General features: G+C 38.9%; 1 protein-coding gene across 2 annotated transcripts in view; it reads left to right on the top strand.

Moving 5' to 3' along the window:
* Positions 1-25,768, top strand: part of PDE4B (phosphodiesterase 4B) — a 304,494-nt gene that overhangs the window by 90,170 nt on the left and 188,556 nt on the right. The window contains exon 1 of one of the 2 annotated variants that reach the window (XM_058177097.1): positions 14,451-14,695. The exons of the other annotated variant lie outside the window; for it this stretch is intronic. Within the exon in view, the coding sequence (XP_058033080.1) occupies positions 14,460-14,695 (236 nt within the window). The 5' untranslated portion in view covers positions 14,451-14,459. Of the gene's footprint in view, positions 1-14,450; positions 14,696-25,768 lie in introns of those variants that run through there. 2 annotated transcript variants of the gene reach the window in all.

The raw sequence follows: 25,768 nt of genomic DNA, 5'->3' as shown, positions 1-25,768 counted from the left end.
TAGCCCTCTGCTCTTCCCTAGTAGCATATTGGACACCTTCCGACCTGAGGGGGTTATCTTCCAGTGTCATATTTTTTTGCTTTTTGGTACTGTCCATGGGATTTTCGTGGCAAAAATACTGGAGTGGGTTGCCATTTCCTTCTCCAGTGGATCACGTTTTGTCAGAGTTCTCTGCTATGACCTGGATGGCCCTGCACGGCATACCTCATCGCTTCATTGAGCTATGCAAGCCCCTTTGCCACAACAAGGCAGTATCCATGAACTAGCCATACCCAATGCCTGCAATCGTTTTTCATATGTTTTTGTCTCCAGGCCTTTAATCATCTTGGTTGCTCCCATTCCATCAAAACTAACCAAGGCAATTCTGTGGCAAAGTGTTTATTAATTCTACACTCTTAGCATTATAGTCTGAGCAGCACAACAAGACATGCATGACAGATTCAGTTTCCCCATTGGCTAGGGTTTTAATCAATGTTGTATAGGGATGTTGTTATATCTCCTTTCACAAGGTCAGATGGGAATACACTGAAGCAGGGAGAAATGGGGCATGTGTGGGTGTTTGATAATAGTTAGCTGGAATGAAATCTTCAAATTTCATAGTTACACAATAAGGAGAGATTTTACCACTTTCATTCTGGAGATGTTGTGTCTTGTCCGCTCTCACAGCAGCCGGGGCCTTCTTATCTGCTCCCGAACACGGAGGAATGTATGCCTCCCGGCCCCAGTCCTGGCTCCATGCCCAGACAAGCTGAAGAGGAGGGGGCACCTCCCGGTCCCAGCCCTGGCTCCATGCCCAAGCAGGCTGCAGAGGAGGGAGCATCCCCTGGCCCCAGCCCTGGCTCCATGCCCAGGCAAACGGAGCAGCTAGACCCCTCCCCCTCCTCCACAGCATGTGAGCCTGAGGAAAGTTTATTTCCAACAGCTGCTGATTGGAGTGACCCTCGCATCAGAAGACTGGATAGGCGGAGGCAACAGAAGGAAGGGAGGGGCAGGCCTTAATGAGTGCTGAGTCATGGAGCCACACCCCATGGCCTATATAAAGGATCTGCTTTCTGGCAGTCTCTGAGTCAGGCAAAGTCGAACTTATCTTGCTGAAGTCACTTTCTGGTCTCCTGCCTGCTCTGAGGACTTTGCTAGGACTTTGGGCAGAGCTGCAGAGGCAAGCCTGATTCGGATTTCCCTGACCCGGCCGTCAGCGGAGGAGTGGGACACGACAGGAGATCAGTGCCAAAGACACATTGCTTCTGTTAGAAAATTTTTCTCATATGCCCAAATGGGAATAAATATGGTCTGGATGATCTCAGAATCTGGGGTTTTGTTCAGTCCTTTTTCTCCATAGTGACTGCAAACTATGCAAGAAGGTGAAGAAAGCCAAATACCTCTTGCTGAAGGTGAGTTTTGATCAGAATTTGAAGTGGAAAAACTTCATCTGAGCCTTTAAAGGAACTAGTCCAGATTGTAAGCATAATAAAATTTTGGGCACACTCTGAAGAACTCAGTAAAGCTTTAAAACATTTTAATTTGACCATTTTAAGGAGTCTTGAATCTTGGTAAATGCAGTTTCATGAACCCACAGCAGAAGGCTGATCATCTTAGCTTTTAAAATGTGTATAGCTATGAGTTTATGATTGCTGCCAGCAAAATGCAGAATTTTGTTGGCAGTCCTAGGATGACATTTTTTATTTGTTTTTTCCAAGGAGCATAAAAATGAAAAATAATTCTGAGATATTTTAAAGCCTTGATTTATTTTATTTTGATCTAATTTATTTCCACATGATAATTACAGCTACTAAGACTTTTAGTCAGTGGTGGGATTCAGCCAGTTCGTACCACTTTGGGAGAACCAGTTGTTAACTTTCTGAGCAGTTTGGTGAACTGGTTATTGGAAGAAACCATTAGGGCAGAGAACCGGTTGTTAAATTATTTGAATTCCACCACTGCTTTTAGTAAACATTGCTACTTTTGTCTTGAAAGGATTGATGCAGAGTTTTACCACTTCATAGACCAAGGCAAAGATTTGGAGGCTCCACTAGCCTATTGGCTTAGTGGAAAGATTGGATACATGACATAAAGAAGAATTGAAACAGGAATCCTTGCTGATTTAGGGGGATGAAATTCATTATTTTTCATTATTTTTAATAGCTTGAGTTAAAGAGTTAATGTAAATGTTGAAAATAAGGAATGTTATGAATTGTTGCAGAGAGACAACCTAAGGCAGACAGGACTTGCACTGAAATATTATTATGCAGTTTCGTAATCCAAATTATTGCACTTTGACTGATACAGAACACTTCACTTCTACTCAAAACCTATCTTTGAGAATTGAATCAAATGCCACTTTTAGGCTAATAAAGGCAATGATATTTTGATTATTTAAAAAAAATTATATGCCTGTCATTTTCCTTAATAGCTTTGGGCGGTTTACAAAGAACAATAAAACAATAAAATGTAACTGATACAAACTGTAAAAGGTAAGCATTAGTATTAAAAGGCCAATGAAAATAAATATGTTTTGAACTCTCCTGTAAATTGTATTAAGGATGGCTGCTGCTTCAAATCCAGTAGCAATTTATACCATAAAATCCAAGCTGCTGCAGAGAAATATGCAGTGATTGGTGATGTCAATATATCCATAAAAACATTAATGACCTAAGAATCCAAGGAGGCTGTTCAGGAGTAGAAAGACCTGTACATAACTTAGATCTAAAATGTGCAAGGCTTTATGTATCATTGTGTACTTTGACTTTATTGGACTTTAATTGGTTTTGGAAACCAATGAAACTGAGTCAACATTTAATTAATGAGGGATGTTATGATTTTTTTAAAAAAAGTAGCGGTTTTACTTGCAAAAGAATGATCTAAGTACATTGGCAGCATAGAGTTGTTAGAAATATTTATATTGTAAGTGAAACTAAAGTACAGGAGGGCTTTTTTCACTCCTCCCCCCCAACTTAATAATTTTGGGGTAAGAAAAATAAAAAAAGTCTGGATAGTGGACATTGCTATGGCTGGAGATAATAGAAAAGAAAGAACAGGGGAACTTAAGAAAATATAAAGCCTGCAAATTGAATTAGAATATCTGAAAGAAAGCAAAGATAGCACCAATAGCAAAGGTTCTTTGGATGCAATTCCAAAATTTCTGGAACATCACCTGAACATCACCTGCAAAGGTATTGTCACAGTTTACATCCTGTGACAATACCTTTGATATTAAACATTATTATCTGCCTATCCTAGGTCCTTTTCAAAGCTAGAAAAAGAAGGTCAAATACAGTCTAAATATCTGGCCTGCTATGTGGCCAGCCATAAATTATTAAACTTGCATGCTACCCAACTCTCAAGGATTCTGGGTGACTCAGGATAGTATATTAAACAGGCAATACGGGAGAATAAATTGAGTCAAGGAGAAAGTTCTTTGATACAGTATGGAAGTTGGATTTCACAAACTCCTTGCAAAAAAAATGAGTATTCCATTCACCATCTAGCTTGCAGTATCTATGGGTTAGATACCGGATTCTTTCAATATCAAATATTCAGCGTTTGATTTTTGGCTTTCTTCTATAAAATCTGAGCAACACTACAAAATTGACTTGAAATATCACACTTTCGAAAAAATCTTTCTGTGTCTCCACCCCGCCCCCCCAAGGCTGAGATATAATTTTGAAATACCAATGCCAACAAAAGGTCAGAAGGGAAAAGGAATCTGAATCTGATTAAGACAGGCTTGTCTCTGCCAGAAGGGAAAAAGTCCCTAGCCAGTGTGTGCCTTCAAGCTTGCACCTCTGAAGACATCATCCTTGTTTCCAGAGATATGGGTGCATTCAAAATACATTTAGAAAACTTGAAGATGTCTCTCAAAATAAGCTAAATTGTTCCCTGATAATGCATATGTATGCTTGAAAACCACAATAGTATATGGCTGATTAATTTTCCTTTTAAAATTCATACAAAAAGAGATATATAGTTATCCTTCTATTATGCAAAACATATTAGGATACATATAAGAGAGTGGAATGGTGCCTTAGAGATGAAGCCTCTCATCTCCCACTCGAAAGGTTCAGAGTTCAATTCTAGGCAGTGGTAGATGTTTCTCTATCAGGGCTCAAAGGGAAAATATTTGCTGCAAACTCCATGTAGGCGTCAGGAAGGGCATCTAGCCAGTAAATCCTCAGCTCCAATCAGTTGCCCCGATTCCACCCCATTCCAAACAAGAAATTAAAGAGTCGTAAAAAGAAAAAAAATAGGATGCACACAACACATTTCTATGCCTTTCTGTCCATTGGTTTAATTTGTTCCTTCCAAGCTATCAAAATGTAGAAGATAACCAAAGAACATGGTGTACTTTATGCTATCTACTGAGGGTATCCACAGTATGTTGGGTTCTTCTGGAAAAACTATGCCACTGTTTTTAAACTAAGCATGTTTAATTTACTTCCTTGCAGTATGTTATCAATTTATTTATGCAGGCCCCTGTAAGTAAATACATAAGGAAGCAAATGAATGAATAAATAAATAAATATTGTGTTTTTATTTCTACAGTATTGGAAATCTGATAGATAACTGGAAAAACTTTATTCAAAAAAATGTTGATGAAGATTCTCAATCATCCAGGTAAAGTCTGAAGGTTAAATCACAGAAACTGGACATATTTTTATTTTAAAAACAATTGATTGTTTTCCCCAAAAGTGCAGTTTTTCAAATGTTTTTTTTTTAGTGTTGCTGGATTTATTCAGAAACGCATAATTTAAAGTCTCCAATACTGTAGGAATAAAAATCAGCATATATCTTACATATTTTGAAGGCTGGCACGGTTTCTGCTGATCGTGCAAGTTTGTCACCTAATTTCTTTCTCAGTGTTGATGCCAAGATTTTGACAGTGCCCCTAGCACATAAGCTAGAGAAAATATTACCTTTGTGACTCCATCCTATGCAATCTAGTTTTATAAAGAAGAAAAAGTCCTGGATGATGTTAGGTTAGTCATTGGCATTTTATTTTTTTATTTTATCATTTCTTTATTAAACTTGTTTGCTGCCCATCTCATCATGAGGTGACTCTGGGTGTCTTACAACATTAAAGGCAATAAAATCATTAACATACATTTAACTAATCACAATGAAAATGCAGATTATGACTAAAAGATGGGGACAGAGGGAGCAGAAAGTATGGGGGGGAGAGAGATGAGATCTATTGATCCACCCACTACTCCTATGTGATATATCCCAATTGGGACCCCAAGCCAACTAACAAAGCCAGATCTTCAGGCGCTTACAGAAGGTCAGGAGAATGAAAGCCAATCTCACCTCAGTGGGCAAGATGTTCCAAAACTTGCCCAGCCATTGCATGCTGCACCTGTTGTAGCTTCTGAATGCTCTTCAAGGTAGCCCCATTGTAATAGTCCAGACTGATGGCGCACAGGAATTCCTGATCCAGAAGAGATTGCAACTAGTGCATAACCAGTGGTGAAATGTAAAATTTATTACTACTGGTTCTGTGGTCGTGGCTTGGTGGTAATGTGACTTGGTGGTAATGTGACTGAATGGGAATAGCCAACTTTTTTTTTACTTTTAAAAGTATTTTTTTACAACCTCTTCAGCCAAAGAGGTTGTAGAAAAAATGCTTTTAAAAGGCTTCTCTGATGATCCCAGCTGAGTTGCCTGATCATCAGAGGCTTTTTTTTTAACTTTTAAAAGCATTTTTTCGGCCGAAGAAAAAATGCTTTTAAAAGTTTAAAAAAAAACCCACCTCTGATGATTGTGCGGCTCAGCTGGGATTGGGTATGGGCAGGGATTTTTGGTACCGGTTCTCCAGGATCTCTTAGCCAAAATTGTTACCTGCTCTTCAAGTAGATGCTGTGAGTCCAGGAGAACCCCAATTTGCAGACCAGGTTTGTCTGGGGTACTGCCGCCCAGTTCAGAACTAAGGATGTTAAATGAGAAAAACAGGAATCAACAGAAGTGATTTTGTGGAAAGAGCCTTTCATGTAGTACAGTTCAAATTCATGGAGAAAGTTTTGGCTGAATATGGATTTATTAATTGGATTAAAATGTGCTATTCATATTCTCTTGTCAATCTTTGTACAAATGGAATTATTTCCACATTAAGACACAGTAAGATGCAGGGGTGAAATGTAAAATTTGTTACTACCAGTTCTGTGGGCATAGCTTGGTGTGGGGGGCAGTGATGGGATTCAAGTAATTTAACAACTGGTTCTCTGCCCTTATGATTTCTTCCAACAACAAGTTTGCCAAACTGCTCTGAAAGTTAACAACTGTTTCTCCTTTTTTTTTTTTTGCCAATTTTTTTATTTTTTTACAAGCATAATAAAAAAAAATCATTGTGAACAAATTATTGGTCAGGTACATCTTTAAACATACCAAGTTTCACCTAAGTTATAATCTAATACAATGTATTTTCCTTCTTCTTCTTCTTTAAATTCAATTATTTATTTGCACACAATCTGATTATAGAAGTAAATCAAATTCAACCCATTCAAATTATTTTGTTGGAAAAAGTTTATTTTACTTTTCTTTATTTAAATGGGCTCTGCTTCCATTCCAAGCCCTATCTTCTCTCTTTCACTTCCCGAATGTGTATTCTCCAAATTGACTTTCACTTTCACTTGTTATTCAATTAGCTGCCAATCTACAAGTTCTCTCCAAGGCTTGTGCCTCTTTTGAATTCTTATTGTTCCTTCGTGAGATCATCACTCACCCGACTTCAACAATTTGTTTCTTGATGGTTCTTCCTCCTGCCCGCTTGTTGTGTCTTGCTCGCTTTCCCCGCAGCCGGGTCCCTCTTATCTCCTGCCAAACGCTGAGGAATGTCCTGGCATGCCTCCAAGCCCCAGCCCTGGCACCATGCCCAGACAGGCCGAGCAAGACCGCTCTTGTAGCCGCTGTGGCTTTGGTGCAGCTGCCATGATGGACTATAGCGCTGCATTCATCCCTGCTGGGTTGGGGGAAAAGATCCAGAGCTATGGGGAGTTTGCCAACTCCCCGTTCGCTCCGGCGGCTCCCCCACTCTTCGCTGCCCCTTCAAGGCAGTTATGGTCTGATCTGAAGTTCAGATGGACCCCCTGGGCGGGGGGATATCAGCGCAAAACCCAGAGACATCAGGGTTTGCGACCGTCTCGCCCGTGACGCTGGCCACGCCTCTCAACAACTGGTTCTCCTGAAGTGGTGTGAACTGGCTGAATCCCACCACTGGTATGTGTGTGGGGGGTAATGTGACTGGGTGGGCGTGGCCAACATTTTTTTTTACTTTTAAAAGCATTTTTTCTGAAGAGGTTGTTTAAAAATGCTTTTAAAGGGTTCTGATGATCCCAGCTGAGCCACATGATCATCAGAGGCTTTTTTTTTTATTTTTAAAAGCATTTTTCCTGCCGAAGAAAAAATGCTTTTAAAAGTAAAAAAAAATCTCTGATGATTGCACAGCTCAGTTGGGCGTGGGGGGGGGGCAGGGATTTTTGCAACCAATTTTCCGAACCACCCACCACCATCACTACTGGATCAGGTGATCTGGTCTGAACTGGGAGCATTTCAGCCCTGGTAAGATGTCTTACTGAAGATTTGTTTATTTCATCTTGTGTTTAATACAGGAACAATCAGAATCAAAAGGCATTGTGGACATAAAATTCAGATGGTGCTGAATTTAACTTTTCCTTGTATGCTGAAATACAGGTAGTCCTCGACTTACAACCACAATTGAGTCCAAAATTTCTGTTGTTAAGTGAGACATTTCTTAAGTGAGTTTTGCCTCATGTTACGACCTTTCTTGCTACAGTTGTTAAGTGAATCACTGCAGTTGATAAGTTAGTAACCTGGTTGTTAAGTAATCTGGCTTTCTCATTGACTTTGCTTATTAGAAGGTCACAAAAAGTGATCACATGACCTTAGGACATAGCAATAAGTATGAACCAGTTGTCAAGCATCTGAATTTTGATCACATGATCATGGGGATGCTACAAAGACTGTAATTATGAAAAATGATTGTAAGTCACTTTTTTCAGTGCCCTTGTGACTTTGAACGGTCACTAATTGAACTGTTGTAAGTCAAGGACTACCTGTATAATGACATATAAATAATTATGAATATTCTGTGCCAAAATATATTGATAAAATACCACTGTTTGGTAAAATGTTAGGTAACTCCGCTAATTAGAATAAGCCTCATATGGTTGATAGAGACTCTAATATATTTATAAGTATGTATAGAAATGGAAACTATATTTGGTATTTGAAATCTTTTAAGTATCTTGGAATATTTATTCCAAAGGAAAAATATAGTAATAAATATTTCAAAGTGATATTGAATAAATAAGAAGTTAGAAGCACCAATTAGCTTATGGCAAAAGATAAAAATGGAAATGAATATTAGTTCAAGATGCTTATATGTACCCAGATGAATTCCCATATTAATATCTTTGAAATAATTCTAGCAGATTGACAAATTATTTTTTAAAAAATTATGGGAAGATTAAAACCCTAGATTTATTTTATCTGAGATGTCAGATTTATATAATCTGAAGATAAACCAATTGCATCTGTTAAATCAGTCACTATGTGATTGTGCTATTAACTTTCTGAATGTTTTGCTTTATTGTTGGACATACATATGTGAAATGTATACATCTCATATATATATGCATAAATATATTTTAATTTCTATTTCTCTATGGAATTCAAGCAATGAACTCCCAAAACAGTTTACAGACACAATTTTAAAAATTGCTGTTTGACACCTATGACATCAGCCTACAGTAGAGACACATTTAAATGATTTTGGGACAAAAGAAAAATGTTCACCTTTGTCCACATTTTAAATTTATACTTTGGGATAAACCCAGTGTGAAACATGTAGGGTTTGGTTTTTTTTGGAAGAGTGAAATATGTAGGAATTTATGGGCTAATTGTGTTAACACAGATCAGCTAATTACTGTTCAAGTTTCTGAGTTGTTGCAAGAGGAATCTGGATAGTCTAAAACTGTCCCACATAGCACTTTATCCACTTTAATGGCAAGAGTCCACTAAGTACATTCTGATTTCACAATTTTGTCCAGATGCATTAGCAACATCTCAGCCTTCTAAATTATTCTCGGCACTGAAATGTCTTTTAGGCTATTTCAAATGTACAACCTTTTTAAAAAATATCAATTAAAAGCACTGTTAGGGTAAATATTAATTATTTGGAATAATTTTGGAATAAATAATGGTGATACACCATATTAAAAATGCATCATTAAGGGCATTAAAATATATTCAGTACTTTTCTTAGTAAAATGAAATCTATTCAACAAAACGTTCTTTTCCTACATTTATTGGACACTTCAGAGGATGTTGGAAAAGAGTTGGTTGTCACCTTTGTTATATTGGAAGTCAAAATGATGGAGAAAATATGAAATATATATTAGATATGAACATATCCAACCATCATCCCATTTCTGTTTAATATCCATTTGTCTGTCAATGTGTTGTTACATATATTAAGACAATTTACAGACATGAATATGCTTTCAAATTATATACCCCAATTTTGGAATCAATTAATATGTGAAGGACTGTAATTGTAGCGCAGGCTCAAATTATGTAAAGACCTAGGTCTTGGAAAAGGCTCTAATGCAGGGAAAGGAAAGAGCAGAAGACGAAGACCAGCAACAAGGTAGATATAATACTCAATTACAATGGCAATGTTAGAAGACCTGAAAAGAACATCATGATGTAGAAAATCCATCTATGTGGTTGCTAAGAATTGAAAACAACTTGATAGCCCATAATCAAGTGCATGTAGAGCATGTGGAACATATCCCAAAAGTGCTTTTTCAAGAGGCAACTGGACTTTCTTGTTTTTCTTTTTCTTTGAAGAAATTTTGCCTTTCATCAAAGAAGCTTCTTCAGCTATGTGGGACATAGCAAAACATTTACGCTTTTACAGGGAAAGTGGTATCTCAGATTTAAAACCTTGGATTGATGTTTATTTCTTTGTTAAATGAGTATTACCACCACCCCCTTTAGTTCAGGAATGCAAGATGACATGTGGACAATGCTCCTTCTTCCCATTTTTTCTCTCCAAACAACAACATTGTGTAATATCCTGATTTGAGAGAAAAAGAGAGAGTAGCCCCCAATTATCTAATGAATCATCATGGCTGAGGTAGACTTGAATCTGGGGTTCTTACTTCAAGCCCAGGAATTGGTCCACCCGGGGTGAAATGATAAACAAATCTTCAGTAAGACATCTTACCAGGGCTGAAATGCTCCTGGTTCAGACCGGATCACCTGATCCGGTAGTGATGTGGTGGGTGGTTCGGAGAATTGGTAGCAAAAATCCCTGCCCCCCACCCACCCATGCCCAGCTGAGCTGCGCGATCAGCGGGTTTTTTTTTACTTTTAAAAGCATTCTTTCTTTGGCAGGAAAAATGCTTTTAAAAGTAAAAAAAAAGCCTCTGATGATCGCGGGATTGTCAGAACCCTTTAGAAGCATTTTTTCTACAGCCGAAGAGGTTGTAGAAAAATGCTTTTAAAAATTAAAAAAAAGTGGCCACGCCCACCCAGTCACATTACTCCCCACCCCCACCAAGCCACGCCCACAGAACTGGTAGTAACAAATTTTACATTTCACCCCTGGTCCAACCCCATAATTATTACATCCCACTGGCTCTCTGATTATGAACTACTAATATTATGGCAAGACTCATCAATATTATTTTGTGATTCAAGATTTAAGAGTTTTTATAGACACATACTTTTTTCATTTTTTCCAGTTTGCTTTTTCATTTGTATATTTTTTTCTTTGTATTATATTAAATATATAATTTAATATAATTATATATTAATACATTATATTTATATATTAAAGCAAACATATTTTAAAAATAAAATAATTTTAATAGATTATCAACACATTTAATAAAATTTTTAAATAAAAATAAACTATTTTAAAAAGTTATTTACATATGGGACACTATAGAGCCTATGTGTTTGAACTAGAACAGTAGGACTTTTATTTAAGACCTACCACTCGTATTTCTTTCCAATATAATCAGAATTTTTCCATTCTTAGCCAAAACCTAACACTAGCCATATTTGACTGATGACTCCGTTTTTATTGAGATTTAAATCCAGAAAGGAACCATTTGTTTATTCATTTAAAACATTTACATGGCCACCCATCTTAAAACTAAACTTTGGGTAGCTCACAACCAAACCTTATACCACTCTGACTTCATATTATTCCAACATGGGAATAGCCAGTTCTTTCTGTTTCCCAGAAAGTGAAAAGGCACCTGCTGGATTTCAAGAGGGAGGATGTTCCATAGGACAGGGGCCCAAAACACCTGTCAGGCCCAAAACCCAGAATGAAACATGGTGATATTTCTAAGATGAGTTAATTATTGTTTCAATGCCTATAGGCAGAATTTTGCCAGACTAAGCACTCTACTCTTTGCATTGATCTATTCTTGAGAAATATTAGGGAGGGAACTGTCTTCACCCTCTTTCTCTCACACAAAATATCTTGACTGAGGTGCCTCTTATTTCTCTGGAATGCACCTCCCCCCCTTTTCCTGGGAATTCAGCCTACTACATTTCTTCACATCCTGCAATTGACAAAGGACCCTGTCTAGGTCCCGCAAAATGGAAACATTATGTTGTGGCTCCAGCCCGCCCCCTGGGCCTGGCCCCCTGCCAGAGAGTGACTCAGAGAGTGAGGGGGAAGGACTGTCAGGGCTCCCCTCCGCAGGGCCGGCCTCTCTGGCTCAGCTCCAGGAGCCAGAAGCAGACCAGGTGGAGGAAGTAACGAGGCCTCTGTCTCCTGTATCTCCCCCCCCACCCAGGCAATGCTTCCAGACCCAGCTGTGGACAATCAATCCTGGTTAGATCCCAGGTTTCGTAAACAAGAGAGGTGTCGTGTCCCACTCCTCCGCTGACGGCCGGGTCAGGGAAATCCGAATCAGGTGTGCCTCTGCAGCTCTGCCAAAGTCCTAGCAAAGTCCTCAGGGCAGGCAGGAGACCAGAAAGTGACTTCAGCAAGATATATTTAGACTTTGCCTGACTCAGAGAATGCCAGAAAGCAGATCCTTTATATAGGCCATGGGGTGTGGCTCCATGACTCAGCACTTATCCAGGCCTGCCCCTCCCTTCCTTCTGTTGCCTACGCCTATCAAGTCTTCTGACGCGAGGGTCACTCCAGTTGGCAGCTGTTGGTAATTGACCTCCCTCAGGCTCACATGCTGTGGAGGAGGGGGAGGGGTCTAGTTGCTCCGTTTGCCTGGGCATGGAGGCAGAGCTGGGGCTGGAGGTATTTCTTCCTCTTCAGCCTGTCTGGGCATGGAGCCAGGGCTGGAGCCAGGGCTGGGGTCGGGAGGCATACTAGAACATGTTCGGAAGCAGATAAGAAGACCCCGGCTGAGGTGAGATAGGACGAGACACAACAAGAGGCAGGAACAACAGAAGAAGGGGTGGAGCAGGCCTAGAAAGTGCTGAGTCAGGGAGCCACACCCCACAGGGTATAAAAGCAGAAGGGGCTGCTCTACTACTTCGTGACGGACAAATCAAACTGACTGGAGAAAACTTGAGCTGAACTATTTGACTGAGCATTTGGCTTGGATTGCTGTTTGTTCCTGACTTCCTGGTTGACACACTGGCATCAAGGAAGATAAAAGAAAACCTTGACAGACGCTTGCTGGTTTGCTGCCAGAGCTGATAGCTGCCATGGACTAAATTGCTGGCTAATTGAGTCATTTCACATGCCTGCCGGACTGAGGTGGGGGGACAGAACATTTAAGGAATGAGATCTGGAGCACGCCTATCGTAGCCAATCTGATGGGAAGAACAGATGTCCTGAGTTCCAAAAATAACCTATTCCCATGCTACCGTGTTTTCCCAAAAATAAGACCCTGTCTTATATTTTTTGAATCCTGAAATAAGTGCTTGGCCTTATTTTTGGGGAGGTCTTATTATTTTGGGGCACATGGAGCAAGACGGGGCTCCTCTTGCCATCTTACCTGATTTCCAGCTCTATCTCCCTAACTGTAACCAGAGGAAATGGTGGGAACTGGCTGCGCATGCAGTTAAATATTTTCGGGGAGGGCTTATTTTCAGGGGGGCTTATTTTAGCATATGCGCTCAAAAGCCCGATTGGGGTTATTATCGGGAAATTTTTAGTTTCAGGGAAGCAGGGTATATAAGACTTTAAAGATGAAGGGGAATAACCATCATTGTAAATTGCCCCTAGGAGCCAATGTAGCTCTCCTTTGCCACCAAGAAAAATATAAAATGTATTGTTTGATTAGTCACAGCTAGGTGATAGGGCTGAAATTTGCTGATGAGTATCCAAGAGGTAAGTTCCAAAATGTAGTATACTAGATAAAACGGCACTCCTATTTCAATTAAAAAGGTTTGATTTAAGAATCATTAGAGTGAGTCAAGCACTAACTCACCATCTCTTGGCATATCTGATTATAAAGTTTTGAAGTTTTTTGCCTTCAGAAGTTTCTATGTTAATTGTTTCTTTGCAAGATGTTAGCAATCATTCTTAAATGTGTTTAAGTGCTTTCTGCCTGTCTACCCTACTACTCTTGGTTTTCACCCTAGCACTGACATTTCCCTTAAAGTTTTCAGGAAACATAGGATTAGTAAAGCTATAGTTCATTATTGATCTTTTTTTATTGTTGGTGTCAGACATATTTCAATATGCCCTAAATTCATAACAAGTCTTATTTCACATTCTTACGATAGCTTTTGTATTTGTTCAAAGATTATAAAACTGGTGTCTTTTATACAATCTGTTCTGAAGCTGTCAGACTGATAAAATGTTGTGCTGTTTTAATGTATAGAGAAGGATGAGCACCCAGTTGTCAAAATAATTTGAACCAATCAGCATGTTGTAGGAGGAGCAGTTGCAATCTGAGCTGTGAACAGATAATTCTGAATGAAAACCCTTTCAAACAAAACAAGCTGAATATCAACTAACCATTTTCAATTAGGTCTGATAATAGGAAGGGGAACAGTCATTTTTCAGGGATCAGGGAGAAACAACATCACAATGTTCTATTTCTGTTGATTAGGTATTTTAATCCGAACATTATCTGGCAAAGGACTTATGGGGAGTCCTTATGAATTTTTCATGAGCTGCATATGCTGCTGAATGAATTCAGTGAGTGTCACACCATGTAGCTTGCAGACAACCCACATCCACAAGGAGGCTACCGAAACAGAAAGCACTTTGGTGCATTTTCAGAGGCAAAGCCAAGCCTGATAAAGCTCTTTTCTGACAGGATTGATTCATCCATTCTTCGATTATGCTGCCATTTCTTTAGGCAGCCTTTTCATTCAGATCTACACGCAATGAATGATCAGCACAGAGCTTGTCGATTTATCAGCGTTTGAATCCCCAGCAATGTCTTTGGGCTGTGCTATTGTTGTGTTTTCTGTATGGTGAGAGCTAACATAATCTCCAAGCTATGACAGCAAAAGATTCTTCTAGGGAACTTGCTGCTCCGGAGACCGATGTTTATATAAAGACTTTTAAAGAACAAATGCATTTAGAACTTGAGCTGCCCAGAGTGTCCGGGAACAGAACCACTTCTCCGAAAATATCCCCCCGCAGTTCTCCAAGGAACTCTCCATGCTTTTTCAGAAAGTTGCTGGTGAATAAAAGCATCCGTCAACGTCGACGTTTCACAGTGGCACATACATGGTAAGATGACTTTGGCATTGATATTTATTCAGTAGGGGACATGTGGCTTTTTTTTTTACTCTTTAAGAAAAAATAAATTCTGTCCTCTTACAGAATCAGCTGCAGTAATAAAAGAATGTATAATTGGATCATTTGTGCAGCTCCTGTCCATATATAAACAAATACTATATTTGTGAATTCTGATTAATCTTTGCTAATTTTTTTAAAAATTATTTCTCTGAATTATTCATTTTCTTAGTCTGATGTAATCAATATCATCCTGCTTTTGGGTGTTTTGAGAACCCAAGACTGCTATATTTTGGTTTTCATTTGACTTTAAGGTAAAATAACCCTCTGTGAAGCATCTTGAAGGAAGGTCTAGCTGTCAGATAGCTTAGATTGAACATTTTGGGTACTTCAGCTCCTTGTGTTTTTGATTGAAACTGATCTGGTCTGAACTGCATTAATTAAAGTCTATACTAAAGAATGAGTAGTTTTTTTCTCTGAATTTCTGCTTCTTTTCTATCTAGATATCTGTTCCATAATTATGCCTTCTGTTCCTACATAATCATTTAAAACTCTTAATGTTTTCTGTCTTAATTCATTTTTTAAAAACTTCAGTTATATTTGCAAATAAAAAACCAAATTATGAAAGGATAAATGTTAGGAGGAGAAACAGAATCTCAAGTATGTAGATAATAGATGTTCTACTATGGTTGAATTAGGATTTTTGACCTTCTTTGGCATTTTTACCTACAGAATAGATAAATAATGTAAAAGACTCCATGTTATAAAAAGTTTATTTTTGCACTGAGCAATAACTTTTTTTAAAAAAAAGAACTCGTTATCTTTGCCTGTTTCTATATATATATGCTTATAGCACTCTGGAATTGCCTGAGTTCTGACCAATAGAAAGACCATTATGAAAAGAAAATGTCACATGATCACAAACGAAAATAATATTCATCATGGACTGTTGATTATAGCACTATCAAGTTTGTCTAATTTGGGGAAATTTTAAAAAATATAAATTATAGTATCTTTGAATGCATTCTTTTGAATAGTTTACTATTCCAAACTGAAATATGTCATAGTTTTAGAAGTAAGTGCTACTGATCTATTCTCAACATTTCATAGTTTTAAAATTCTTCATACCCATCAGTTATCCAGTGTTGCAGTGGATATTATTTAATTTCATTTCCCATAAATGTGAGCTGATATGATAGCGCCCATGTTTTAAAAGAAGGAACTGGAGACAAAAATGTGGAGAGATATGCATTAAGGTATAGATAAGCATGGGGAAAATATATACTTGTTTTCTTCTGAGATTGTCCAAACATTTCCATTTGAACTAAACATTTTCATTTGGATGAAAATATAGATAGCAAATTAAATTTTCTATATTATAAAGGGATAATAGAAAAATAAAATGTTCCAAAAATTTCTTATATGTAATAAGAGATGTGAGGAACATACAGTTGTTTTGTTTTAGCAGTGAGAGATAATTACATTATTACATCTGGGGTTGTCTTTGCATATGATTCAGAAACTTCACTGTAAAATACGTTATTCCCACCTGTTTATTACTTGATGGAAGCATGTGCTTAATTTAAATTTAAATAAGATAAAATTTAATGAGACTGGAATGCTTAGTTTCTGCAGAAAATAGTTACAACTTGGTTATGAAACATCAATGAATTGGCAAGGTTATCTTGATTTGGCTACTGTTCACTGTTTCCAGAACCTGGTATACTACTCCAATGACAGATCTGAATTCTTATAGCTGCCTCTAAACTACTCAGATCCTCCAAAATCAAGCAAACATTGCATAGTTTGAACTTGGATAATTTGTTATGGAATTCTGGTGATACCATTTGAAAGGGGAGCTTTGCGTCAACAAATGGGTTGCTAGGGTCTATGGTTCAGAAGCTATGAGATGTCCATTTCTTTGCCACAGAAAAAATGGATAATTATTTTTTTATATTCTGGGGAAGCAAGAAGAACGGTGTTAAAATCCAGATTTTTTTTTTTAAAAAAAACCTAACATTTCATCCTTACTGTTTTCATTGATTGGAAATATTTTTTAAACTTTCCCTTTAGAGCATTTGATCCAGAAAGGGCTAACAAAGTCATTAAAACAACTATTCATTAGAAATTGTAAAGAAAGCAATAACATTAGGTAATCATAAATTAATTAGGGTAGTTGAAAAATATCCTGGAATAAGATAATGGCAAACTATTTTCATATTACTGCCAAGATTTTTTTTTGAAGGAAATTCATTTTTTAAAAATCCATGAGCTAATAAAATAGTAGATTATTTTACTACAATAATTAGTAAACACACAGCACTTCATTACATAGAATGACCTTCTAGGGCCACTGCCAGAAAAGGGATTGGAAAGAATTCAAGAAATGCTGCTCTGTATGTTTCCCCTGTTTGTTTAGAGTTTCATGTCCTGGTTCTGCTATTATTTTGTTTGGTTTTTTTAAAAACTTATGGAAAAATAAGTATCAATCTGTTAGATGTAACAAACATATAAACTGCATTTGTGCATGGAATTGGTTAACAATATCTATCCCCACTGATTGCAGTGGGAAAATGGCTCAGAGCATACGATTGGGTTGGATATGCTTGTGTAAGAATGAACTGAGCATACTTCCACTTAATACAAAACCTGAACTCAAAGATGATTGGGACAATTTGATTCATTTGAAGCAGATCAAATGGCGCTCATATTTCCTATCTCTGATTCAAAAATTATCTTTGATACATTGCTTTTGATTTATATTTCAGGGATTCTACCACATGTTATTATCATATGCTACATGATTTCTAAAACAGTTGGACTTGGTATTACAAAACACCTCGATGGGAAAGAAAAGAAGAGGGGTTACTAAACTCAGTTCGCTGACATTCCTGCCCTCAAATCATAGCACCTTGGGACAGGAGAGAATAATTTCTTGGAATGCTAAATGTTTAATCGCTTGTTCCTCTCACTACTTTCCTTCTCCCATCCATAAAAAAAATAAGTGTTGTCTTATCTACCTGAATGGGTTAAAGGCTACATTTTAAAGAATATATATATATATATATATATATGTAGGTCTTTGGTTATTCGGGTTTTCTCCCGCGTAAAATTGGAAGTGTCTTGGCGACGTTTCGACGAAGTCTCATTCGTCATCTTCAGGCTTCAGCTTCGTGCTTCTGGGAGCAATGTGTGATTGCAGCTGTTTCTTCCTTTTTAACTGCTAGTGGGGGTTTGAACTGATTGGGTGGGAGCTTGGCTGTGCTCTGATTGGATGTGGGTTTTTTTGTGCTCTGATTGGCTGGGGGTGTGTCCTGTTTGGGTGGGGGCTTGGTTGTGCTCAAATTAGTCTGAGTTGCAGGATCTGAGCTGGTGAGCTGCACTGCTGCTGTTTGGCTTCGTGTTCGTGGTGGTGCTACATCTTCGTAGTGGGTGTCAGTCTGCTGCATGTATGGATTGGAGGGTTTGAAATGGCTAATGTTGCAGCTGCGGTCTGGCTTCTGGTCCTTGGTGCTTCCTGATCAGTGTGGGTTTGGGTGTGCTTCTGGGTGGATGTGGTGGTGACATCCTGTGTGGACCTCGTGAGTGTGGGTCTGGTGTCATTCCTCGTGTTAGGGACACGTTTGTCAATAAGGGCAGGTTTCCAAATGGCTGGTAGGCGGAGGTATCATCTCGTTTGTTCATGCTGTGTGGGCGTTTTCTATCTCGATGGCTTCTCTGATTATTCTGTTGTTAAAGTGTTCAGTTTTGGCGATAGTTCTGAACACTTTAAAGTCAATATCGTGTCCTGTGACTTTAAAGTGTTGGACCAGGAAGAAGTTGGTTCCTCTTTTTGAATGAGTTCTTGTGTTCTTATTCAACTCATTCAACTTATTCAACTCATTCAACTTATTCAACTCATTCAACTTATTCAACTCATTCAACTTATTCAACTCATTCAACTTATTCAACTCATTCAACTTATTCAACTCATTCAACTTATTCAACTCATTCAAAGAGGCACACCAAACCCACACTGACTGTGAAGCACCATCAAGGACCAGAAGCCAGACCGCAGCTGCAACATTAGCTATTTCAAACCCCTCCAATCCATACATGCAGCAGACTGACACCCACTATGAAGATGTAGCACGACCACAAAGCCAAACAGCAGCAGTGCAGCTCACCAGCTCAGATCCCCTGCAACTCAGACTAACTGAGCACAACCAAGCCCCCACCCAAACAGGACACACCCCAGCCAATCAGAGTATATATATATATATATATATATATATATATATATATATATATATATATATATATATATATATATAGGTCTTTGGTTGTTCGGGTTTTCTCCGTGTAAGATTGGAAGTGTCTTGGCGTTTGACGAAGTCTCATTCGTCATCTTCAGGCTTCAACCGTGCTTCTGGGAGCAATGTGTGATCGCAGCTGTTTCTTCCTTTTAACTGCTAGTGGGGTTTGAACTGATTGGGTGGGAGCTTGGCTGTGCTCTGATTGGATGGGGGTTTTTGTGCTCTGATTGGCTGGGGTGTGTCCTGTTTGGGTGGGGGCTTGGTTGTGCTCAAATTAGTCTGAGTTGCAGGATCTGAGCTGGTGAGCTGCACTGCTGCTGTTTGGCTTCGTGTTCGTGGTCGTGCTACATCTTCGTAGTGGGTGTCAGTCTGCTGCATGTATGGATTGGAGGGGTTTGAAATGGCTAATAAGTTGGTTCCTCTTTTTGAATGAGTTCTTGTGTTCTTATTCAACTCATTCAACTTATTCAACTCATTCAACTTATTCAACTCATTCAACTTATTCAACTCATTCAACTTATTCAACTCATTCAACTTATTCAACTCATTCAACTTATTCAACTCATTCAACTTATTCAACTCATTCAACTTATTCAACTCATTCAACTTATTCAACTCATTCAACTTATTCAACTCATTCAACTTATTCAACTCATTCAACTTATTCAACTCATTCAACTTATTCAACTCATTCAACTTATTCAACTCATTCAACTTATTCAACTCATTCAACTTATTCAACTCATTCAACTTATTCAACTCATTCAACTTATTCAACTCATTCAACTTATTCAACTCATTCAACTTATTCAACTCATTCAACTTATTCAACTCATTCAACTTATTCAACTCATTCAACTTATTCAACTCATTCAACTTATTCAACTCATTCAACTTATTCAACTCATTCAACTTATTCAACTCATTCAACTTATTCAACTCATTCAACTTATTCAACTCATTCAACTTATTCAACTCATTCAACTTATTCAACTCATTCAACTTATTCAACTCATTCAACTTATTCAACTCATTCAAAGAGGATATATATATATATATATATATATATATATATATATATATATATATATATATATATATATATATATATATATATATATATATATATATATATATATATATATATATATATATATATAGGTCTTTGGTTGTTCGGGTTTTCTCGCGTGTAAGATTGGAAGTGTCTTGGCGACGTTTCGACGAAGTCTCATTCGTCATCTTCAGGCTTCAGCTTCGTGCTTCTGGGAGCAATGTGTGATCGCAGCTGTTTCTTCCTTTTAACTGCTAGTGGGGGTTTGAACTGATTGGGTGGGAGCTTGGCTGTGCTCTGATTGGATGGGGGTTTTCTGTGCTCTGATTGGCTGGGGTGTGTCCTGTGTTGGTGGGGGCTTGGTTGTGCTCTGTCTAATCTGTGCCGCAGGGGGATTTGAGCTGGTGAGCTGCACTGCTGCTGTTTGGCTTCGTGTTCGTGGTCGTGCTACATCTTCGTAGTGGGTGTCAGTTTGCTGCATGTATGGATTGGAGGGGTTTGAAGTGGCTAATGTTGCAGCTGCGGTCTGGCTTCTGGTCCTTGGTCGTGCTTCCTGATCAGTGTGGGATTGGGTGCTTTCTGGGTGGATGTGTGGTGGTGACATCCTGTGTGGACCTCGTGAGTGTGGGTCTGGTGTCATTCCTCGTGTTAGGGACACGTTTGTCAATAAGGCAGGTTTCCAAATGGCTGGTAGGCGGGAGGTATCATCTCGTTTGTTCATGCTGTGTGGGCGTTTTTCTATCTCAATGGCTTCTCTGATTATTCTGTTGTTAAAGTGTTCAGTTTTGGCGATAGTTCTGGTCTTTTTAAAGTCAATGTCGTGTCCTGTGACTTTAAAGTGTTGGACCAGGGAAGAAGTTGGTTCCTCTTTTTTGAATGAGTTCTTGTGTTCTTCAATGCGTGCACTTATTCTTCTGTTGGTTTGTCCAATGTATGTGGTGGGGCAGGCGGTGCATGGGATTTCATATACTCCTTGATTTTCTAACTCAATTTTGTCTTTGGGGTTTCTTAGGATGGTGGATATTTTTTGGTTTGTGCAGAATGCTGTCTTGATGTTATGTTTGTGGAGGATCTTGCTGATTCTGTCTGTGGTGCCTTTTATATATGGGAGGAGGGCTGTGCCATTTTCTTGCTCTCTGTCTTGGGTTTTAGTGGGGGTTCTTTTGGATTAGTTTGGTAATCTTATTTCTCTGGAATCCATTGGATGTTAGTACGTTTGTGAGAGTGTGTAGTTCGGTTTTAGGTGTTGTTCGTCAGCTAAGCATTTTGTTCTAGAGATGAGTGTCTTGGCTCTGAGTTGATCTGTGCTGGGTGGTGGTGTGAGAGTGCATGCAGATAGCGGTTTGTGTGTGTTTTCTTCTGGTAGATGGTGTGTCCTAGGGAGCCATTGGGTTTCTTGTAGACTAAGACATCTAGGAAGGAAGTTGGTTGTTAACTTCTGTTTCCATGGTGAACTGTATTTTGGGGTGTAGGCTATTGAGGTGTGTGAGGAAGTTTTCAAGTTTTTCTTTCCCGTGTGGCCAGATTATGAAGGTGTCGTCTCGTATCTGAGCCAGAGTTTGGGTTTGTGATCAGATTTTTCTAGTGCTTGGGTTTCAAAGTGTTCCATGTAGAGGTTGGCAATGACAGGTGAGAGGGTGATCCCATGGGTGCGCCTTCTATTTGTTTGTATTTTTGTCCGTTATAGATGAAGTATGTGTTGGATAGGCAGTGGTTGGTCAGATCTAGTATGTGCTTGGGGGTTATATTTGTTTTGGATAGCTGTCAAGGCTTCTTTGATTGGCACTTGGGTGAAGAGGATATGACATCAAAGCTCACGAGTAGGTCGCTGGGCTGTAAGTTTTGTTTCTTTATGATCTCTATGAACTGGAATGAGTTTTTACGTGTGAGGCGATGGATTCTGCATAGGGCTGTAGTTGTTTGGCGAGAAATTTGGCTAGGTTTTGTAGAGGTGAGCCTATGGAGCTGACTATGGGTCTGAGTGGGGGTTCCTTCTTTGTGTATCTTGGGAGGCCGTGAGCTTAGGGCATCTGGATGATTTCTCTCTGGGAATGATTCTTTGTTGGATTTCTTCGCTGATGGGGAGGCTTTTATTTTGGATCTAGTGGTTTTCTAGGTAGGTGGTGGGGTCTGTTTTAGGGGCTTGTATGCAGGGTCTTGGAGTAGGTTGGTTAATTTGGTTTGGTAGTCAGATGTGTTCATAACCACCGTGGCGTTGCCCTTGTCTGCTGGTAGGATTATTATGCTGGTATCTTTTTTCAGGTTAAGTAGTGCTGTCTGTTCCTCTTTGGGTAAGTTGCTTTTGGGTGGCTTGCTGCTGCAGAGGATGTTGGTGATTTCGAGTCTGATTTTGTTAGCGTCATCGGGGTTGATTTTGGTCAGGCTGGTTTCAACTCCGCATATAATGGTCTCAGTGGGGATGTATTTTGGGAGTGACTGCAAAGTTGAACTTTGGAAAGGACATCGGTTTCAGCTTTGGTGAGGATCCTATCTGAGATGTTTTGCACTGTTTGTTTCGTGTGTTGCTGTGAGGGTGGAGGGGTTTGTTTCTGGCGTTCTTGTAGTCTTCGGAGTTTGTTGGTGTGTGTCTGTCTTGAGGGTGGTCTGTGTTTCGGCCCCCCAGACGGCAAGTTGTTTGGATTTGTCCCAAAGTGCCGGGTGCATCTTGTTGCTGAGTTTGAGGTGAAGTGTGAGGAGATCTTTGTTGATTTGATCTAGGAGGAATCTTTTTGTGTGAAGTTCATTTCTGATTAAGGCCAATTCTGTTCTTTTTAGGATGCGTTTGGTGGCTGCAGAGTTGGAGTGGAATTTCAATTGGAAGCATTTGGGGATTAAATTTTCATCGCGGCAGTTTCGTAGGAATGCGAGGTCACATAAAATGGAAGCTCTTTGGACTTCTAGTTTTTCATAGGTCCTGGTCAGATGGTGGATTTCTCCCGTAGAGGTGCAATATTTGTTTTCTGAGGTTTTCACGGGTGTTTGTATATAGGTCTTTGGTTGTTCGGGTTTTCTCCCGTGTAAGATTGGAAGTGTCTTGGCGACGTTTCGACGAAGTCTCATTCGTCATCTTCAGGCTTCAGCTTCGTGCTTCTGGGAGCAATGTGTGATCGCAGCTGTTTCTTCCTTTTAACTGCTAGTGGGGGTTTGAACTGATTGGGTGGGAGCTTGGCTGTGCTCTGATTGGATGGGGTTTTTTCTGTGCTCTGATTGGCTGGGGGTGTGTCCTGTGTTGGTGGGGGCTTGGTTGTGCTCAGTCTAATCTGTGCTGCAGGGGGATTTGAGCTGGTGAGCTGCACTGCTGCTGTTTGGCTTCGTGGTCGTGGTCGTGCTACATCTTCGTAGTGGGTGTCAGTCTGCTGCATGTATGGATTGGAGGGGTTTGAAGTGGCTAATGTTGCAGCTGCGGTCTGGCTTCTGGTCCTTGGTCGTGCTTCCTGATCAGTGTGGGTTTGGGTGTGCTTTCTGGGTGGATGTGTGGTGGTGACATCCTGTGTGGACCTCGTGAGTGTGGGTCTGGTGTCATTCCTCGTGTTAGGGACACGTTTGTCAATAATATATATATATATATATATATATATTAACAATTTATCCTTGCCCTTACTCTCTGACAATCAGGTTTATCATATCTAAGAAGGGCGCTATAATTTGTCACAGGGTCTTCCATTTCCATCTGTGAACACTTTGAAATAGACCACATCAGGAAACACTCCATAGGAAGGCCTGAGTATGCTTCATTGAAATAGATTACAAATTTTACAAGTCTGATTAGGCTTCTCCTGCTTTCCTGTTTAAATCCCAGTGAGTCAGGGAAGACTCATCTTCTTAATACTCTCTCCTATTCCAGAGCTTTGGAATACTTCTGTCCTTATTTATGTAACAGTTTCTGAATATTTGTTTCCAGGTCATCTCCCTCACTCTCTACATCAAGCTAGTTAGCTGAACATTGCTATATACGTTCTTCATTATAATGTTCAATCTGTGTGGCAAATTTCATTAGGTCTCAAAACAAAAGATTCATGGGCATTTACCTGAAATACTTACTGAAAAGAGTGTTGTTTTAAAATCTTTCCCTAAATCCTAGTTACTGTGTGAACAGCTATTAGGATTTCTTGTCCCATCTGCCGTGATATAAAAAAAAAGGTACTAATTACTAAGGAATTTGGCATGTTTCATCCACTTAACATTGTTTCACAAATGTTATTCCATCCTATGAATACAATTATAAACTTTTGTTTATATTTTTCTCAATATTCATAAGGAGAGAGATGTTAGGAAGGTAGACAAGCCAGATGGACTATTCCCTTAACAGACACAAAATGAGTTGAGTTCCTTTAATATCTGAGGATCTGGATGCAATTGATAGGGAAGTGTTTGTTTTATTCTAGAAATTACTTGTTTTATTGTATTTCCTTAATTATGAATATTGTGTCAAAGAAAAAATGACTAGTCTTGGTGATCAACTATAATATAAAATACTTTGAGCATTATCATTACTGCTGCTTGAAGCAATATAGAAATGTATTAAACTGATTTGACAGGCAACCATGACAGAAGACAATGTATTCAATACTAGCAGTGACATCCACATAACCACATCCAATTTTTGTACAAGTCATCATTTATACAAAACTTTCTAGTCTGTTCTATTTTAGTTGTTTGCTTTTCTATTTCAGTTAAATGTCTACAGGAAGAGTTTTAAATTCTTATTATCTCTTTTATTCATTAAACATGAAACTCAGTCAACTGGATATTTAAAAATGCATCACAAATTACAAAGTACCTTGATGAACGTATCTTTTCTTTTATGTACACTGAGAGCATATGCACCAAGACAAATTCCTTGTGTGTCCAATCACACTTGGCCAATAAAATTCTATTCAAATACCATTGACTGATGCTAATGTCTGATACGGGTTGCTGCCAGCATCCTAAGTATCAACCAAGTATCTTAAAATATACAATGTTCTGAGTAGCGCAGTTTTTTGCAGTTCTGCTGGTGTTATTGCAGGAAGCTGCAATTTCTTGATGTGTTTTGTAAAATTCTTGGACATGGTACCAAGTGCCCCAATGACAAGGGGTATCCCTGTTACATGTTTCATCCATAGCCTTGTAGTTTCAATGGCCAGGTTGCAATATTTCATGAGTTTTTTTATTTTTATTTATTTATTTATTTGTCACAACAATATATATAGGCATCACACAAAAAGATTATACAGTATATAAACATATATATGAGGAAATATAAGGAAGTATAAGCATATATATATAGAAAAAGAAAAAGAAAAACAATAGGACAGGAACGGTAGGCACGTTTATGCTCTTATGCACGCCCCTTAACATAACGCCCAGTTATGTTGCTTTCTGAGTGTTTTTCCTTCCACAGTTGCATCATTCTTTTTGAAATCCCCTGGCTGTTGGTTCTGCCTGGTAGTAACATTTGATGATTTCTCTATTTTCCTCAGTTGTCCAAGTTTTGCGCTTTTGTCCCAGTCTCTTTACAGTTGCACGCCCTGGTTACCCAGCAGTAGCAACTGAGCCATATAACCCATTTTTCAGCAGATGTCCAGGAGCTACAGCATCTGATGCAGTCCTTGTTGACCCGGGTGATGGAATCCGGTATGGAATTTTGTTGATTTCTTCTCATCATTGGTGATGGTAGGTGCCTGGGTTGGTTCATGGTGGCTAGGCCACTACTGATCCGAACACCAGCATTCCCATAAC

The sequence above is a fragment of the Ahaetulla prasina genome, chromosome 3 (assembly GCF_028640845.1).
Source record: "Ahaetulla prasina isolate Xishuangbanna chromosome 3, ASM2864084v1, whole genome shotgun sequence".
In the NCBI taxonomy this organism is placed as follows: Eukaryota; Metazoa; Chordata; class Lepidosauria; order Squamata; family Colubridae; genus Ahaetulla; species Ahaetulla prasina.
This window is presented reverse-complemented; position numbering and strand designations above follow the sequence as displayed.